The sequence below is a fragment of the Fukomys damarensis genome, unplaced genomic scaffold, assembly GCF_012274545.1.
Source record: "Fukomys damarensis isolate Sample0158 unplaced genomic scaffold, DMR_v1.0_HiC HiC_scaffold_15, whole genome shotgun sequence".
Taxonomy (NCBI): Eukaryota; Metazoa; Chordata; class Mammalia; order Rodentia; family Bathyergidae; genus Fukomys; species Fukomys damarensis.
The window spans coordinates 5885536-5905857 of record NW_022900927.1 but is presented as its reverse complement, the minus strand read 5'-3'; the positions used below and the strand labels follow the sequence as shown (position 1 = coordinate 5905857).

At 36.2% G+C, this 20322-nt stretch overlaps 1 protein-coding gene across 1 annotated transcript; it reads left to right on the top strand.

Moving 5' to 3' along the window:
• Positions 1–4048: 4048 nt before the first annotated feature.
• Positions 4049–4966, top strand: LOC104872157 (olfactory receptor 8S1). The gene has a single exon (XM_010638302.1). The coding sequence runs from the start codon at positions 4049–4051 to the stop codon at positions 4964–4966; it is 918 nt and encodes a 305-aa protein (XP_010636604.1).
• Positions 4967–20322: the final 15356 nt, after the last annotated feature.

Sequence of the window (20322 nt, the reverse complement as noted above, 5' to 3'; positions counted from 1 at the left end):
ATCACTACTGTCAAGGTCCATAGCTGAGACAGCAGTCCCTGAGGGAAGGATAATGGAGAAAATTTTGGTTTTAGGGTAATCAGGGCACTAGCTAGTCTGTTCCAACTGCCTGGAGGCCATGACTTATTAGACAAAACACAAATGGGATAAATATTCTAACAAAAATTCCAAAAGTAGGTAAGCTGGTAGTTCCAGACAATACAGTTGTAGTGACCTGCAAGTAGGGGCTAGGGGAAAGAAGAGCTATTGGTCAAAAGGCAAAAACCTTCAATTATAAGATGAATGACTGGGCCAAGGATTTAGCACAGTGGTTCCACCACCTGCCTTACAAGCACAAGGTCCTGAGTTTGATCCCTGATACCCCCACCGAAAAAATGAATGAGTATTGGAAACCCAGTGTACAGCATGATGACTAGTCATTAATAATGTATTGTCTATCTGAAATTTGCTAAGAGTAGATCTCAAAGCTTCTTATACAAAAGTTTACATGTAGTAATGTATATATTACTTAAATTAATTATTGAAGCATTGTATTATATGCCTTAAATACAAACAACTTTTATTTGTGAATCATATCTCAATAAATCTGAAGGAAAAAGGAAGTCTATTGCTCATATTTTACCATATTTAGTAGGATAAAGCCATACTTGCCCAGGAATAGATCTTTCACAAAGTGCTATTTCAGATACTCCTGTCTAAGATAACACTGACATTTGAGAATGTGATAGCCTCAGTTCCTGTGGCTGTTACTGAAATAAACTATCTTGTTTCTAGTGTAGCGTGAAAATATTAAAATACTTTAATATTCATTTTGGCTCTAGCTTTCATTTCTGATACTACATTTTGGGTCAAATGTGAGCTCTCTTGGGAAGAGAACCTGTACCTTAGTAGTGAAGTAAAGCTTCTGGGTTTTGAGGGGACCAATGTCAATATTTGCTTAACCTGTCTTATTTTTCATTAATCATCCAATTGTACTTTATTTAAAAATAAATTTTTTTCTTGTTTGATAATAATATATATAAGTAGCCAATGATAATTTAAATTTACCTACATTTTTACCTTTTTTCTACTCAACTTTTCTGCATCTAGAATGGAAAAGCTTGACATCTAAAACTAAAATTTGACACAAATGAGACAAAGCTGAAGAGGTTTTAATAAATCAGAAGACAGAAGAGAACAGAGAGTGTGTCCAGGCGGCTTGGACTGAATAGGGCTTTCCTTGCTGGTGGATTGCGTGGAATACACTACCAGAATTGTGTCTTTCAGGGTGCCTGTATTCAGCACTTTGATATTTTTTCTCCAAAAATCACAAAGGAAAACTAAACAGAATTTTTAAAAATGTATGAACAAAGTTGCTATAACACTTGTTAGGATTTTCAAGTTTTACTCTCTGTGGTATTAAGAAGTCATTTAATGGATAAAAGCAAAAACCCTGCCAAAATTTGGAAAAGCTTTCTGAAATTTTTGCTTGCAGGTGATTTTTTTAGTAGGCTGTACTATGTATTTGCTTCTTTTTAAAAACTAATATTGGTACATTTTAGGTATACAATATAATGACATTCATCATTGGAGATTTGTACCTTTACATAATGTATTTTGATTCTTGGTGATTTGCAAGAATGAGCTTATATATTTCTCCTTATTCACAAAAGGTCTAAGGTAAAAAAAGCAATGTCAGTCCTAAGACTGGAGACTTGTCATACATGTTCTCTCTCATGAATTTCTTCTGAGTTTAGAAGCATACTCGCTGCCTCAGAAAACAGGACACAGTCTGCACCAGGAAAAAGCAGAATATGGTAAAGCTTTGCTGTTGTCCTCTGATGAGTTTCTCTGCTATTGGATTCCCTCAGTTTCCACTGTCTTTTTTTTTTCTCTCATTAAGCTTATTGGTACATTTAAGGTATAAAATATGATATCATTCACTGTCACTTTTTAAACCAGGCAGTTCTTTTCCCTTTACATCAGTTTGTCTGAGGTTTACCTCCTGGAATAGTAGTACCTCTCTTGTCCTCTCTGGTATGGTATGAATTTCTGCTAACTGAGATGTTATGGTCTCCTCCTCAAAAATCACTTCTCTTCTTCCTTTTAGGCAAATTATACATGTTAGGTTGGATGTGAAGGAAAAAGAATCTGAAGATTTTTTTAGGACCTCTGCTGTTATCAATACTATCCTGAAGTTAGTAAGTCTTTCATGATAGTCATTTTTAGCTTCCATTTTACACGTGGGACAAATGAAACAAGATCTCTTGCCTACATCTTGCTACATTCCTTGTTTCTTATGCTGAAAGGCCACACCAGAAACCTGGAAGCTTGTGGAAGTTAATAGTAGAGAGTTGTCTATAAGATATGGGTGGGGAATATGAGGACACGGGTGACTTAAAATAGTATTTAAAAAGAATGCCACACATACAAAGTTCAGAGACAAATCATATCTTTAATTATAGGTATGCCTTATAATTATACTCTGCGGTATGTGGATCTTTAGGGGAGGGCAAGAAACAATGCTTTGGGGCAAACCTCTCCAGCTGAAAACTTTTTTATCCCTTGCCTTTGCTACCTAGCTTACTGCAAGCCCTGTATGTCTAAAACCCCTTGCTGGTTCTTAGCTAGATTTGTTCTCTGTAGTAGTAGGAAAACCTTGCAACATTCTCCTCCTGTGCCATTCTTTGGAAAGTACTTCACTTAACTATAACAATAACTGAATACATAATGGTAGCATTCTCAGAGCTGTTTACAGTCTAAATCTGGACTCAGAGTTTGAATAAATGAAGCATGGGAATAGTGATATTATGCAATAGGCTAAGGAAAATGGTGCTTTTATCTATTTCTCTACCCTTAACTTTAGCATAGTACACCTTACCTATGAGGAAGTCTGGCCTCTGTCACACCACATAATTTGTTTGTCCTTTCAGAAAATGTCCTCTGCAAGATTTCTCTGTTTTGGCCATTACTTCTAAGGGAGAAAATTTCCCCACAATTTAAGTAATTTCTAGTATTAGCTAGTGTGGTTCCATTTAGAGATGAGTAGAAGGGAAGAGTCTTTTTTTTTCTGTCTCCCCAAACTATCGTATGACTAGAATGTGTTCCCACACTGGTCTAGTGTCTCCTATCAGTTGTATCACAGGTGGGGTAGCTCTGTGCTGCCTTACTTTTCACTGCTTCTCTTTGTTCCTACTCTGCAAAGATCCACTATTCCCTTTCACTTCTGTTACTGAGTCCACTTAAATATTTATTGAAAGCATAAAAGTCACTGGGTGGGAAGTGCTTACTTCCCAATGACAGATCTCCTGACCTCATGTATGTTTAATGGATGCAGCAAACCTGCTCCCGCCAAAGGACATGCTCCACATCTTCTCTGAAACTCTGCCACTTTGCCTCTCTCAGGACACTGTGCCTGCAATTTTCTCTTGTTCCTCTTGCAATCTCACTCTACTATATTTAAAAATACCTCGCTGGGGATTTAGCTCAGTGGTTCTGCCACCTGCCTCTCAAGTACAAGGTCCTTAATGGATGCAGCAAACCTGCTCCCGCCAAAGGACATGCTCCACATCTTCTCTGAAACTCTGCCACTTTGCCTCTCTCAGGACACTGTGCCTGCAATTTTCTCTTGTTCCTCTTGCAATCTCACTCTACTATATTTAAAAATACCTCGCTGGGGATTTAGCTCAGTGGTTCTGCCACCTGCCTCTCAAGTACAAGGTCCTGAATTCTTTCCACAAAAACAAATAGACAAACAAAGATAAAAAATACCCTCAGGTAGCTTAGGTAATAAAAGAATAATAACAAATTCTAAAGTATTTAAGAAAGAATAAGGATGCATATGGTACTGATGTGGGGTTAGACTGTTGGAGAAATAATTATCACAGGATTTAGGAAATCTAGAGACTTAGGGAAGTTTACCATTCCTGAACATGAATTTTTCAGTAGGCGTGAAACTCAGTGAAGAAAAAGAGGGAAAAGAAAAAGAAAAACACTTAGATGTCTGCTAGGCACAACAAGAGGTTTCATGCAATTTATTTTTTACATTCCAAGGAAAGTACTGAAGGCAATGAGAAACCATAGCATTGTCCCCGAGTTCATCCTCCTTGGGCTGTCTGCTGACATCCACATCCAGGCCCTGCTCTTTGCACTCTTCCTGGAGATTTACCTCCTGACCATGGTGGGGAACCTGATGATGCTGCTGGTGGTGTGGACTGATTCCCACCTCCACACACCCATGCACTTCTTCCTGGGACAACTGTCTTTCCTGGATCTTTGCCACTCCTCTGTGACCGTGCCTAAGCTGTTGGCGAATCTTCTATCTGAGAAGAAAACCATCTCAGTGGAGGGCTGCCTTGCTCAGGTCTTCTTTGTGTTTGCCACGGGGGGCACTGAATCCTGCTTACTCGCTGTGATGGCCTACGACCGCTATGTTGCCATCAGTTCTCCTCTGCTCTATGGCCAGGTGATGAACAGACAGCTGTGTGTAGGGTTGGTGTTGGGCTCGTGGGGCTTGGCTTTTATGGATGCTTTCATCAATATCCTTGTAGCTCTCAATTTAGACTTCTGTGATGCTCAAAATATTCATCACTTCATCTGTGAGCTGCCCTCTCTCTATCCTTTGTCTTGCTCAGATGTATCTGCAAGCTTTACTACCCTGCTCTGCTCCAGCCTCCTGCATTTCACGGGAAATTTTCTTCTGATAATTTTTTCCTATATTCGAATTTTGTTCATCATCTTGAACATCAGCTCCACCTCAGGTAGAAGTAAGGCCTTGTCCACCTGCTCATCCTACCTCACTGCAGTGATCTTTTTTTATGGCTCTGGATTACTTCATTATCTCATGCTGAATTCGGAATCCACTCAAGAGTTAATCTTCTCCTTGCAGTACAGTGTGATAACTCCCATGCTGAATCCCCTCATCTACAGCCTGAAGAACAAGGAGGTGAAGGCAGCTGTGAGAAGAATGTTGAGAAACTATTTTTAACTTCTTGAATAATAAACTATAAGTTACAATGAAGAACAAATTGGATACAACTGCAATAAACAGTGTCTGGACATTAAGGAGGATATCCTAATATCTGGGTCTGTAAAAGTATCTAATTTTTCTCTTTAAAAATACTTAAGATAAAGTAGAAAGTTATTTTCTTGGAAAAACAGCAGCTTAGTCCTACTTAGGGGATGATAGAAGGTTAAGACATATCTCTTGTCTAGAAATTTTTTAAAAATAAAAGTACTATATTTAATTATTACACACAATATGGTAGACATTCTTACTGCCTACTCAGTCTATCTTTTCCAGTCTGCCAGAAACTAGTCTGCATCTTCAGTATGGTTCCAGAAAGGCTATTCACCATGGTGTTCCCAAACACTCCACCCAGGCATAGCCATTATTCTTCCTGGTAGGGTGGCTGTTTAAGGAATGACTGAATGCATGATCAATGTCAGATCTTTCATTGTTTTGGGAATTTTAATCTTGAGGAAAGATCCAGAAAGAGAAAAGTCAGCCATTCAATTTGCAGCACTTCTACAGCCTATGCTAGTGCCCCTGCTAATACGATCATTAGAGGTATATTGGCTCTATACTTTCAAGGCCAGAAATATAAACAGAAATATATCAAGAGCATACGATTAGATATTTGTGTCATGTCATGTACTGTTAATATATTGACATACTTTATTTACTCCATTTAAATATCACAACAAGTGTATTAGATGAATGCTTTATTTATGCCTATTTCAGAGAAGAAACTAACACAGAGGTAAGGGATGGAATAGAATTTAGAACCAAATAGACTAATACCAAAGCCTGTTTTCTTTATCTGCTTGATAAATTGACCCTCTTTGTGACATTGTACATTAACCTGGACTCAGTGAATTCCATTTTAAATGTTTATTGCTATTGTTGTCTTATTTTAAGTAGGTCAGAATTAGACTTTGTCATTAGCAATGAAAGGGCCTAAAAGAAATATACTGATAATTCAGTGGAATTGCAGGTATAGACAGTTGTGGCATTTGGAATTTTCTAATAGCATCTAGACCAATTCAGCAGAGAATACACATAAGATACCTGCTTTAAAGTATTTATCCAATGGTTAACCATCTCTATCTAAGAAATGGCCCCTAATGAGGTGGTTCCCCAGCTCATCCACATTACCGGACAAGTAGCTCTGCCACTCAGCCCTCACACTGCTGCAGAAGTGAACCGCAAACATGAGACAGCCAATGCCAGAGCCAATTCTAGATGGAGTCTGTGGCAAACACCAGGGAAAAAACCAGCAGAATTTCAGCAGGGATGCCTTAAATTATGAAAAGAAATTGGAGGATTTGTGAGCAGGAGATTTGGTATAGGTGTATGGACTAAATTGATCATGTTAAGAATTCTTATTACTCTCTAAAGTTACATCGTATGTTTTACTTACTTACAAGCTATCAATTGCCATCCTTCCTTCAATTTTTACTCCTCAGTAGCAAATAACATAAATTAGAGAAAACAAAGTCATTGTCTTGTATCTTAAGTACTTTTTTAAAAAATTAAAATAGTTTCTAATATTCTAGTTCTCCAATAAGCATATTTTGAATGTTCAGGCAATGGGGTAAGAAACAGAATATATTCAAGGTGAATTATCACCAAAGGTGCCCCACTGCTGAAGCATAATCTACAAATAGAGTAGTCTACCTCACCTCCTGGTCAGCATGGTTCTTCTGGTCCATGAACCTATAACACTACAGCTATAGCTATCAAGGTAGTGGTTATTCAAATGATCAACATTTTAATTCACCAAGACTGGTCTGCCACTTGGGAAAGTTATTTTGATAAAGGTCATGCATAAATTGTCTCAGAAATATTACCAGATATTTTCTAGTTTTTGTTTCTATTGTGTAAAAAATCCAAGTACATTGGTTAGTTCTGATGTATGGAAGTGCTGTGGTGTCTTGTATGATAATCTTGTATCCATCAATCTTGTTGAGCTACGTTCTTAGTTCTAGTTGCTTGCTTGTAGACAGACACTATTTAATTTTCAAGTACATCTAAATATTTCATCTTAAACAAAGGGGAAGAATTTTTCTATGCAATGTTATCAATTTTTATATATCTCATTTTTATTGTTAATGGCCACGATGCCTAGCACAGGTATTTTTTTCACTAGAGTCAATGAGAAAACCTCTCATGTTTTGGCAATAAGAATGATGTTCTATTTTTGGTAAATAACTTTAATCAAGAGAGGTCTTTCCTAGCAGTTTTTTGATGATGAGCAGTGAGAAATTTTATCAAATGCTTTTTCTGCTCCTATCGAAGACCAAGACTCTCTTTTGTTTACTACTTCATAGTATCCATCATACGCTAGGCATGTAGATGAGTTGTATTTATGTACCTACTCCTCATGATGAATGTAATCATTATGCACTGTAAACATGTACTAAAAAAATACAGTGGAACAAATAAATGTTGAATAAAAATTGATCAAAATGATCATGTGGTTTTAATATTTAATTTGGTAGCCACAAATTGTCGTTCTGGTAGGTATTCTGTTGAAGAATTATTGCATTCCTGAATATTAAAAGCTTAACTGTTATCAAAATTTAGTTTAGAAGGTTTCTATAAGTGTTCATAAGTGAGACACAATATTTTCTGGTATTTGTCTTACCTGTGCCTTTCATCACAGTTATTGATATTACCATTCACATACAAAATTCACTTTTTCTAAGTATATAAATCAGTGCCCTAGAAAACGTTCAGAGTTGTGTAATCATCTCTGCAACCCAATTTGGAAACATTTTTGTCACCCCAAAAGAAACTTGACATATATTTTCTTTAAAATTTTAAAATTATTTTTATATTGATAAAGTTGTATGTTATCAATCATAATAACATGGTAACAGGTATAGCGTGATGTTTTGGAGTGTATGTACATTTTTGAATAGTTAAATTTAGCTAATTAGTGTATGAATTATCTGAAAAGTAATTATTTTTGTGATGTGAGCACTTCGATATTTTTTGCACTTTTAAGAATACAATATATCATCGTTAACTGTCATCACCATGCTGCACAATCAAATCATTCCACCTACCTAATTGAAATTGTGACTACTTTGACCTCTACTTTCACCACCACTCCACCTTCCACACTAACCACTCCAGCTTCTGGTAACCACCGTTCTACTTTCTTCATCAACGCTACAGTTTGAATCTTAAATCTTCCCTCCAAAGTCCATGTGTTAAAGGCTTGTTCCCAAGAATGGTGCAATCTTTAGGAGGGGCCTAGTGGGAGATCTTCAGATCATTAGGACAGTGCCCTGAAGGGGGACAGTGACAGGACCCTAATCTTCCCTGTTTCTCTTATTTTTGTCTCCCTTCCATGAGGTATATGGTTTTGCCCTGCCATATACTTCTGCCAGGATGAGCTACCTCAGTACAGGTCCAACACACAAGAGTCAATTGATGTTGGACCAAAACCTCTAAAACTATGAGCAAGAACAAACCTTTTTCTTTATAAGTTGATTATCTCACCTATTTTCTATAATGAATGAAAGCTGAGTAACACAATCTATGATGTCAATTTTTTAAGATTCCACGTGTGAGTGAGATCATGCATTTTTGTCTCTGCCTTATTCATCTCACTTAACACTAAGTTTTCCAGGTTCATCCACAGTGAGACATATGGTAGGATTTCCTTCTTTTTAAAAGCTAAATTGTAGTGCTGGGGATTTAGCTCAGTGGTTCGGTGGCCTGCCTTGCAAGCGCAAGGACCCGAGTTCAATCCCCGGTACAAAATAAATAAATAAATAAATAAAATAAAATAAAAGTTGCATTGTATTCCTTTGTGGTCTACATTTATTGAAGTTTTATTTACAAGACATGGACTCAACCTCGGTGTTCAACAGCAAATGAATGATGAAGAAAATGTGCTATATATACACGTGGAATGTAAGTATACTTCTCAGAGCAGAACAGAGTAGAGTGAGGGTTACCAGAGGCTTGGGACAGGTGGGAAGATGTTTGTCAAGTGACACACGATTACAATAGACAAGAAGGGGAGTAAAGTGCAAAATAGGGGCACTTTCACGTTTTGTTTTATGTTCATTGATGAATGGATCAGTAATGTGACATCAAAGAAAGATAAATTCATGACATCTGTAGGAAAATGGATGCACCTGGAAAAGTATAATGTTAAGTGAAGTAAATCAGATATATAAGCTTAAATTCCATATGGTACCTCTCATTTTAGTAAGGGGAAGTACAAATGAATAAAACAAAGGAATAATAAAAGGAAACAGGGAGATAGATCCTTTGCAAATGAGAAGGTGTCCAGGGGACCCCTTTATGTTGATAAAACAGAACATAAAAGAGAAAAGTGCATCTATGGAGAGAGAAAGGATTACATGGAGCTTAGGGGAATGAAGGAGAGGATAGATGTAGAGGGGAAGAGAAATGAGGAAAGAATGCTAGTGATTATGGCCCAAAATTGTTGGTGGAGGTAGTTGCATAACTCTGGAACATATTAAAAGTCATTTCCAATGGGTGAAGTGTGTTATGTGAATTATATATTTTTATTAGTATATGTTTACTGTACATGAAATTTACATTCATCTTAGGAAGAAGGCCCACGTACATAACATATCCTAACTATATTTTTCATTTCCCTTCACCTCCCCACCCACTTTCCTCCCTCCACCTCTAAATCATCTATGCTCATTTTCATTGTTTTTTTTAGTTCATGTTTACAACATTTAATGTTTACATTCATTGTGATATTTGGTATGTGTATTTTCCTCCAGTTTATATTTTTGGCTGAATGTGCCTGGAGCGGTTTCTGCTTCCTCTCTTCTGTTTCATTGATTCACATGTCTGTTTTTGTGCCAGTACCATGTCATTTTTATCACTGATGCTTTTTATTATGAGTTCAGGAATTCTGCATTATTCTTGTTGCTCAGGATTGTTTTTGTGGGTCTCTTGTGATTTCATATGAATTTATGATTTATTTTCTCCAGTTCTATGAATAATGCTATTGGTATTGTGATTGAGATTGCATTAAATCTGAATAACATTTTTGTAAGTACAGCCATTTTGATTATATAGGTTCTGCCTATCTAGGAACGGGGGGTATGTTTCCATTTTGTAATGTCCTCTTCAATCTTTTTTTCAGAGTCCTGTAATTTTCATTATAGAGGGCTTTCACTTCCTTGGTTAGGTTAGTTACTAGGTATTTAATTTTTTTGTATTATTGTAAATGGTATTGTTTTGCCAATTTCTTACTCATTGAGTTCATTATTGCTATATATTAATAGTATTGATTTTTGTTTGTTGTTTTTGTATTCCACTACATTGCCAAAATTGGTTATTAATTTTAAGAGATTTTGGGGTAATATGATGTTCACAGTTGTTTTGTCATAAGTGGCTTTTATCAGATTTAGATAAGGTCTTTGTATATCTATTTTCTTCAGTGTTTTTATCATGAAAGGGTATAGGAGTTTTTTCAAAAGCTTTTTCTGCATCTATGCATATGATCATGTGGATTTTTGTCCTTGCTTCCGTTTATGTGGGGTAATATGCATTTACTGATTTGTGTATATGTGCTGCCAAAGTCAGCATGTGCATTTATTGAATTGTGTATGGTGAACCATTCTTGTAACTCTGGGATGAAATTGACTTTGTCATAATCTATAATCCTTTTGATAATGTGTAGCATTCTATTTGCCAATATTTTGGTGAAGATTTTTGCACACAAGTTCTAATGATTGGCCTGTACTTTTCTTTGGAGTATCTTTGTCTTGTTTTGCAGTCAGTGATGCTGGCTTGCAGGAATGAATTTTGGAGGATTCCTTCCCTTTTCAATTTCACTGAAGAGCTTGAGGAATATTGGTGTAGTAACCTTTAATTTTCTGGAATTTAACAGTGAATGCAATCCATGAGGTCCTGGACTTCATTTAGTTGGTAGGGGTTTTTATCATTCTTTTTGGTGCCTCAATTTTATTGCTTGCTATAGGATTGTTGAAAAATATTATGTTGTCTTTTTTCTTTAGTTTTGGTAATTCTTATGTGTCTTGGACTCTGTCCATTACTTCAAAGTTTTCCAGTTTGTTGGAATACAATTTTTCATACTAATAAGTATCTTTTGGATTTCAACAATGTCCACTGTTTTTCACCTTTTTCATTTCTAATTGCATTGATGTGAAGTTTTTTCCTTTCTTTTGGTTAGTTTCGCTAAGGATTTATCTATTTTGCTTATGTATTCAAAGAATCAGCCTTTTGATTCATTGATTCTAATCTTTTTTAAAGGCTCATTTTCATTAATTTTTGTCCATCTTTATGATACCTAAGTTTTTCTATTGTGAACATTGATAGCAATAAACTGCCTTTATAGGACTGCTTTCATTGTGTTCCATAAGTTCTGGTGTGCTGTGATGGGCCACCCTGAGCAAGCTGCAAATTCATAAATTGGCTTTTCATATTAAAACTCTGAATGTGCCTATTAGCCCACAATGGCTTGTCTAAAGAGCCAGCAGTTGATGTGTGGGAACAAAACAACTCCCCATGCCACTGGTTACAGTGGAGGTCTCAGTGATCCATGAAGCTGTGATGCCTTGAACGGTAAGATAATATTACAGCTAAGGGAAGCATGACATGTACAGAAAACTTCTATAGAGGCAGAAATTAATCTGTGGGAAAAAACAAATTTCCCATTAATCTATGAGCTGTTCGTGCTAGAATGTCTTGTTCCCTTGTTGCTAAGATCCTGCTCACATCAGTGCTCTCCACTCCACTGTTCCCTGCACTGCCCCTTACTCCTTCGAGGAGCTGTGTGTTCAATAAACAGAGGCAAGCTCCAGAAGACAGTGTCTTAGACTGATAAGAGCTCTCTGAACACTCCGGGGCCCCCATGTATGCAGTAAAGATCTTTTCTTGTCTTTTTTTATCCTTCTGCCTTATCCTCGGTTAGGTGATTGGAGGTCTGATCAGCCTCCAATGGTGCTGTACTGGCATTGTCATTTGATTGCAGAAATTAATTTCTTCCATGACCCACTGAGTGTTCAGGAGTATGTTATTAAGTTTCCAGGTGTTGTAGATTTTCTGATTCATTTCTAGTTTCTTTGCACTATGGTCTACTGGCAAAATTTTTTTTTAATATGTATTTAAGCAGGTTTTATGGACTAGTATGTGTTCTATTTTGGAGAATGTTCCATGTGCTGCAGAGAAGCAAGTGTACTGTGTTGTAGTAGGGTTGAATAATATATATCCATAGATTCAAGGGTATGTTTCAGCTCTGATATTTTAATTGATTTTTTTGTTTAGTTGATCTCTTTGTGAAACTAGGGCACTGTGGTCTTCAACTATGTTTGTATTAATGATTGTCTAGTGGCCTTTTATGTTGAGCAATATTTGTTTTATGAATATAGCTGCTCCAGTATTTGGTGCATGTATATTTACAAATGTTATCTCTTCTTCTTAGAGTATTTCCTTAACTAGAATATAGTGACTTTGTTTTCTCTGATAAATTTCAGTTTGAAGTTTCCTTTGCAAGTCAAATTGGGACCTCTGCTTGTTTTCAGGGTCAGGGTGTGTGAAATATATTTTTCATTGTTTAATGCTCAGTCTATGAAAGTCTTTTTATATTAAATATATTTCTTAAATGCCACAAAGAGTTGAATTCTGATTTTTGATCCAGTGTTCCAATCTGTATCTTTTAATTGGGGAGTTTAAGCATTAACATTGAGAGTTATTACTGAGTGGTGCTGATTAATTCCTATCATTGCATTCTTTCACTGTTGATGCTTGTTTCTATTTGCCTTGCTAAGCAAATTAATTTCATCTAGATCTCAGGTTTTATTCGATTCACCATACCTTGCTACTTTTCTGGGGTGCTGGTTTGATGCTTATAAATCTTTTGTTCTTTTTTCATGGAATGTTCATATTTCTCCATTTTGAAAAATAAAAGTTTTGCCAGATATGGTCATTGTGTTTGAAAGTTCTTTGCTTTTAGGGCTTGAAATACTTTTCTCCTACCTCTTCTCGCCTTTAGAGTATGTGTTGAGAAATGGGCTGTTACTCTAATGTGTTTACCTTTACATGTGCAGTGTTTTTTCTTCTTTTCTTTCTTCTTTCTTTTCTGTTCTCTAACAGCTTTCACAATTCTGTTTTTTTGTTGTGGTTGTTGGACATTTGGCATTTTAATTATTATATGCTATGGGAAGCTGCTTTTTTCATCATGATTGATGTTTTGTAAGCTTCGTTTATTTGTATGTTGATATCTTTCCTCATACTTGGTAACTTTTCTACTATGATTTCTGTAAACAAGTTCATTATTCCTTGTGTGTTACCTTTTAGTTTCTGTCTAACTCCTCATACAATCATCTAGTAGCTATTCAATTAGCTTTTATTGTTTCCTTAACTTTCTTGAGCCTTCTCAGAGTAATTTGTCATAATTTACCACTTTGTCCTCAACTTCAGAAACCCCATTTTCATCTTGATCATTTCTGAAATTCATGGATTCTATACAGTCATGTATGTCTATATTTTCATCTGATACCTTTTTGTTGATTCTATGTCTTTGTTAAATTTGTCATTCATGTTTTGACCACTTTGGTCAGTTCTTCCAGTATTTTTATTGTTTTCCTCCAGATCCACATTGGTCATTCTGTTTGATAATTCCAAAAACTTTTGGATCATGTCCTCTCTCAACTCACCAAGTTTATCTATTCTTAAAATGATTCATAAAATGAACACTTCTCCACTGATGGTGGGAGTGTATATTGGTGCAACCACTGTAGAAATAAGTGACCTCTTCTTGGTATCTTCCCAAAAGAATTAAAAGCATCATACCAGAGCTAAATCTTGGAAACAGCCCAAATGATGGGTCATTTGATGAGTGGATAACAGAGATGTGTGTGTGTGTGTGTATGTATCTGTGTGTGTGTGTGTGTGTGTGTGTGTGTGTGTCTTAATTCAGATACACGTGTTTAAATACTGCATTGTTTCTCTGGTGTGGGAAAGCAAAAATGGAAATAAGAACTGAAATGTATAACGGATGTTGCGAAGAAAGTGTTCAAATGGGAAGGGGAACAAGGGAGGAAGGAAGAGATTTTTAAAAAGTAACAATAGAAGAAAAATGGAAGCAAATCTTTAGTACATAGGGAGGGGAGGGGGCTTGAAGGGGGAATGAGATAAAACAAAATTTAAAAATAAATAATTCATTAGGGTATATTACTTTTTCTTTGCTTTCTGCTCCATCAGTGCCCCCTAGCTCTGTCTTGGGAGAGTTGGGATATCCTGGAAGATATATATGGTTAAGGTCTAGTAGAGTGAGGAGAAATTATAGTTGATATGAGAAACATTTTATTTAGGATCTATCTTCTGATGATGTTGCCTGTTTTTATTTGTCCAGAAACTCATTAATTTAAACACTGTGGGCCCTGTCACTTTCCTGTGAAAAGAGAATGACTACTGATTATAACAGCATCAACAAATCCACCCATATATATAAACACCCTTTGTTCATATCCTTTATAAGCTACACTATATTGCTATTAATAGTCTAAGATATGGAGGGAAAGGGAGAAAAGAAGGAGGGATAGGTGAAGGAGGCATGTGAATCACTAGGGGATAAGGTAAATAGGAGAAATGATAATAGGTTAGAAATTGCATAGGGAGTCAGATTCTGCTAGAGGACTTTTATATTTGGAGGTGCAGGATAAGCAGTGAGAGTTAAAGAAGATATTTGTGGGGGGTGGAATGTAGGAGAAGGGAGATGTAATTTGGGGTTCTAAATGCCTACAAAGTTGTCAGAATCTACTGATATATTTGTGTACCTGTAAGGTGCAGAAGTGTCTAGGGTAGACAAGATACTAGTTAAGATAAAGAAGAGAATTGATTCCCCCAAACCAGTGCCAGGAGGGTAGCTGCATGGGTGCCACTAAGCACCACTCCTTCGGCTCTTAGATCCCCTGATTTAGCCAATCCTTGTATGCACTCTGCAGAGGCATGGCAGGCTATAAAGGGTGATGATTGATCCTATTGTGTTCCTGATTGTATCAATTGGGATAAAGGATAGGGATTGATTTGATGAGTTGTTTTCTCAACTATGAACATGGGAATGTCTATAAGTCATTAGAAAATCAAAGGCTGGGATGGAATGATATCAGGAAGATTTAATGACCCAGAGATTGAATCAAGGGCAACCCAACAGCAAAAATAAAGATGAGAAAACACTTAAGCAAGCCACAAAGACTGACTCCCAGTCCACCAATGGCAAACAGTAGGGCAAAGGAGGATGAAAAATCAGATAGTGAACCTCCAGGACCCTCAGAACTCACAGCACAGGAAATAACAAAACAGATCAGTCAGGCTCTAGAAAGATTCAAAACAGAAATTATTTCCCAGATAACTATAGAGATGGTGAGCAAAATGAAAGACATGATTTGAGATTCCAGAACAGAAACTGCCAAAAAAATAGATGAGCTTAGGAACATAATAGAAACCTTGAAGGCCCAGAATAGGAAAGAAATGGAAACAATGAACACCCAACATAGGAAAGAAATGGAATCTGTTAAACATATTCAAAAAGATATCCAGGAGATTAAAAACTATATTGAAACTGTAAGCAATAGAATAAAGGATTGGGAAGATAGAATTTCAGATATAGAAGATAGGATCACAGACACTGACTGTGAAAAGAGAGGTCTCTTAAAAATAGCAAGGGGGCATGAGAAATTGATCCAACAACTCCTAGGTGATGCAAAGAAGAATAATATAAGACTGATAGGTATTCATGAAATAGCAGGACAAAACGCAAATAACTTAAAAAGCTTTTCACAGAATTAATGACAGAAAACTCCCCAAACAGAAGGAAAGAAGTAGACATACAGATAAGCGAGGCATATAGGACACCCATTAGCCATGATAAAAAAAAAATCTGCACCTAGACATATAATAATCAAGATCCCAGAAACCCAACTGAAGAACAAAATACTACAAGCTGTAAGAGAAAAGAAACAAATCACTTGCAAATGAAAGCTCATCAGAATCACAGCAGACTTTTCAACACAAACCCTCAGGTCAAGGAGAGCCTGGAGTGAGGTGTTTCAAGTACTAAAAGAAAACAACCTCCAACCTAGACTGATGTATCCTGCAAAACTCTCTTTCAAAATGGATGGGGAAATAAGGTACTTCCATGACAAAGAACACTTGAGAAACTTCATGAATACTAAACCATCACTACAAGGAATTTTAAACAATATCCTAGAAAAAGACAATGAAGATAACAACACCAGGAGGCCCAACAGAGCAATCAAATAGCCAAGGCAAGAAATTAAAAGGAGAGGACAAAAAATAAAGAGTCAACAAAAGGACAATAACATGACAATAATGTCAGTACATATCAGTTATAATTATCAATGTCAATGGCCTCAATTCACCAAATAAGAGAAACAGATTGGCAGAATGGATTAAGAAGCAAAATCCAGCAATATGTTGTATACAAGAAACACACCTAGTGCAAAAAGAAGCCCATAGACTGAAGGTGAAAGGATGGAAAACAATTCCACATGTGACAGGAGTCCAGAAAAAAGCAGGGGTAGCAATCTTATTCACAAACAAAGCAAATTTCAAACCAAAACTAATTAAGAGAGACAAAGAAGGGCACTACATCCTTGTAAAGGGAACAATGAAGAAATGACAATCATAAACATATATGCACCAAATATAAATGCCCCCAACTATATAAAACAAATATTAAGTAAAATGAAAAACCAAATAACCACTAATACAATTGTAGTGGGGGATCTAAATACCCAACTATCACAAATAGACAGATCATCTAGGCAAAAAATCAACAATGAAATACTAGAACTAAAGCAAGCTTCTGAATGCATGGACTTATTAGACATCTATAGAGTATTCCACCCCACAAAATCAGAATATACATTATTTTCAGCTGCACATGGGTCATTATCCAAGATAGATCACATACTAGCTCATAGAACAGGTCCGAATAAATGAAAAAGAGTTGAAGTTATTCCCTGTATATTTTCAGATCACAGTGCAATAAGCTGGAGATCAATAGCATAATAAACCATAGGAATTTCACAAACACATGGAAATTGAACAACACTCTCCTGAACAATCAATGGATCACAGAGAAAACCAAAGAAGAAATCAGACAGTTTTTACAAGTAAACAAAAATGCCAGTACAACGTACAGAAATCTGTGGGACACAATGAAAGCAGTTCTATGTGGAAAATTCATAGCACTGAATGCCCACACTAGGAAAACAGAGTGGTCTCAAATAAACAACCTAATGATGACTCTTAGACTCCTAGGAAAAAAAGAACAAAACCCAAAGCTCAAGCAAGAGAGGAAATTATAAAGATTAGAGCAGAAATCTATGTAATAGAAACTAAGAAAATGATACAAAAAATAAATGAATTGAAGAGTTGATTTTTTGAAAGAATAAATAAAATTGATAAACCCTTAGCAAACCTTATCAAAAAAAAGGAAAGAAAAGGCTCAGATCCATGCAATCAGGAATGAAAAAGGCAAATTCACAACAGATCCCACAGAAATCCAGAGGATCATTAATACATACTATGAGAACCTGTACTCTAATAAAATGGAAAACACAGAAGAAATGGACAGATTTCTAAATACTTGTGATGTACCAAAGTTGACCAAAGAAGATAACAATATTTTAAGTACCCCAATTACAATCAGTGAAATTGAAAATGTAATTTAAAACTTACCAACAAAGAAAAGCCCAGGTCCTCATGGATTTACTGCTGAATTTTACAAAACATTTAGAGAAGATCTACTGCCATTACTCTTCAATGAAATTGACAGGGAAGCATTACTTCCAAATTCCTTCCTGGAAGCAAATATCACTTTAATTCCCAAACCTGGGAAAGATTTAACTAAAAAAGAGAACTACAGGCCAATCTCCTTAATGAATATAGATGCAAAAATTCTCAATATGATACTAGCAAACAGAATACAGAGGATCATCAAGAAGATCATCCATCCTGACCAAGTCGGATTTATTCCAGAGATGCAAGGATGGTTCAACATACATAAATTAATAAATGTAATACACTATATTAACAAAGTCAAGGACAAGAACTACATGATCCTCTCAATAAATGCAGAAAAAGCATTTGACAAAATTCAACACCCATTCATGATAAAAACTCTGCAAAAAATTGAAATAGGTAGTCTATATCTCAACTTAATAAAGGCTATCTATGAAAAACCAACAGCCAACATCATATTAAATGGCCAAAAAATGAAAACCTTCACATTAAAATCAGGAACAAGACAAGGATGCCCACTATCACCACTCCTCTTTGATATAATTCTGAAACATTAGCTATAGCAATTAGACAAGAGAAAGAAATTAAAACAATAAAGTTAGGAAAGGAAGAAGTTAAACTGTCATTATTTGCTAATGATATGATACTCTATGATAATGATATGAAGACTCAAAAAATTCCACCAAAAGACTTCTCAACTCAATAGACACTTTTAGCAGAATAGCTGAATACAAGGTCAACACCCAAAAGTCAATAGCCGTCTTGTACACAAATAACAGACTCACTGAGAAAGAAATTAAGGAAGCAATTCCTTTCACAATAGCATCCAAAAAAATGAAGTATCTGGGAATCAATCTAACAAAAGAAGCAAAAGACCTCTACACGTAAAACTACAGCACTCTGAAAAAAAGAGATCAAAGAGGATATAAGAAAATGGAAAGGTCTCCCCTGCTCCTGGGTAGGAAGAATCAACATAGTGAAAATGGCCATACTACCAAAACTGCTATACAGATTCAATGCAATACCAATTGAAATCCCAACACTATAGTTCACAGACTACAAAGAAGAATAAAAAAATTCGTTTGGAACAATAAGAGACCTAGAATAGCAAAAGCCATCCTAGGGAACAGACACGTGGCAGCGGGTATAAGAACTCCCAATTTGAAACTATACTACAAATCCACTGTGATACAAACAGCATGGTACTGGCAAAGAAACAGACCTGAGGATCAGTGGAACAGATTGAAAGACACAAAAACAACTCCAGATGCACTCAGCTCCCTCATCTTTGACAAAGGAGCTGACAGTCCCCACTGGAGGAAAGATAACCTCTTTAATAAAAGGTGTTGGAAAAACTGGATCTCAACCTGCCAAAGATTAAAACTAGACCCTTATCTGTCACCATGTACTAAATTAAAATCCAAGTGGATTAAAGATCTAAATATAAAAACAAAAACACTAAACTTGCTGGAAGATAAGTTAGGCAGAACTCTGGAAGACATTGGCATAGGAAAAGACTTTATGAACAAATCCTCAGTAGCATGGGAACTAGCAGAAAGAATCAACAACTGGGATCACATCTTATTGAAAAGCTTCTGCACTTCAAAAGAAACCATCAACAGAACTAAGAGACAACCTAAATGTGGGAAAAACTTTTTACCAGCTGCTCTTCAGACAAAGGACTATTATCTAGAATATATACAGAACTCAAAACAAACTTCCCCCCAAATATAAAGACCCAATTCAAAAATGGGCATCTGAAATGAACAGACATTTCTCAGACAGAGAAATAAAAGTAGCAGGTAAATATATGAAAAACTGTTCCACATCACTGGTCATTCAAGAGATGCAGATGAAAACAACACTGAGATTTCACCTCACCCCACAAAGAATGGCTGCTATCAAGAAATCACACAATAACAAATGTTGGCGGGGTTGGGGGAATAAAGGAACTCTTCTCCATTGTTGGTGGGAGTGCAGACTGGTGCAACCACTATGGAAATCAATATGGAGATACCTCAAAGAGCTTGGACTGGAGGTCCCATTTGACCCAGCCATCCCCCTGCTGGGTATCTTTCCAAAATAACTAAAAGAATCACATCACAGAGAAGTATGCGCGCCCATGTTTATAGCGGCACAGTTTGTAATAGCTAAAACTTGGGAACAGCCCATCTGCCCATCCGTTGGAAACTGGATCAAGAAGATGTAGTTTTTCTATAAAATGGGATACTACACAGCCATAGAGAATGACAAAGTAGATTCATTCACAGGTAAATGGGTACATTTTGAGGATATACTCCTAAGTGAAATAAATAAATCACACATATGCAAATACAGAATAATTTCTCTGGTGTGAAAAACTAAAATAGTACTCAAGATCCTAATGGGATAATTAGCAACGTGAAATAGGAAGAAAAGGACCAAAGGTGTAGGGGCAGTGAGAAGGATAGGGAAAGCAGAATAAGGGAAAAGGAAAAAAATATGAGAAAATGTAAAAATGGAATTAAAGTGTTTGTAGGTGGGGAGGGGAGGAGGGGGTGAAG

What these genes read in the sequence shown, in the direction of transcription:
- LOC104872157 (XM_010638302.1), top strand. Translation starts at nt 4,049, where the DNA reads ATGAGAAACCATAGCATTGTCCCCGAGTTCATCCTCCTTGGGCTGTCT.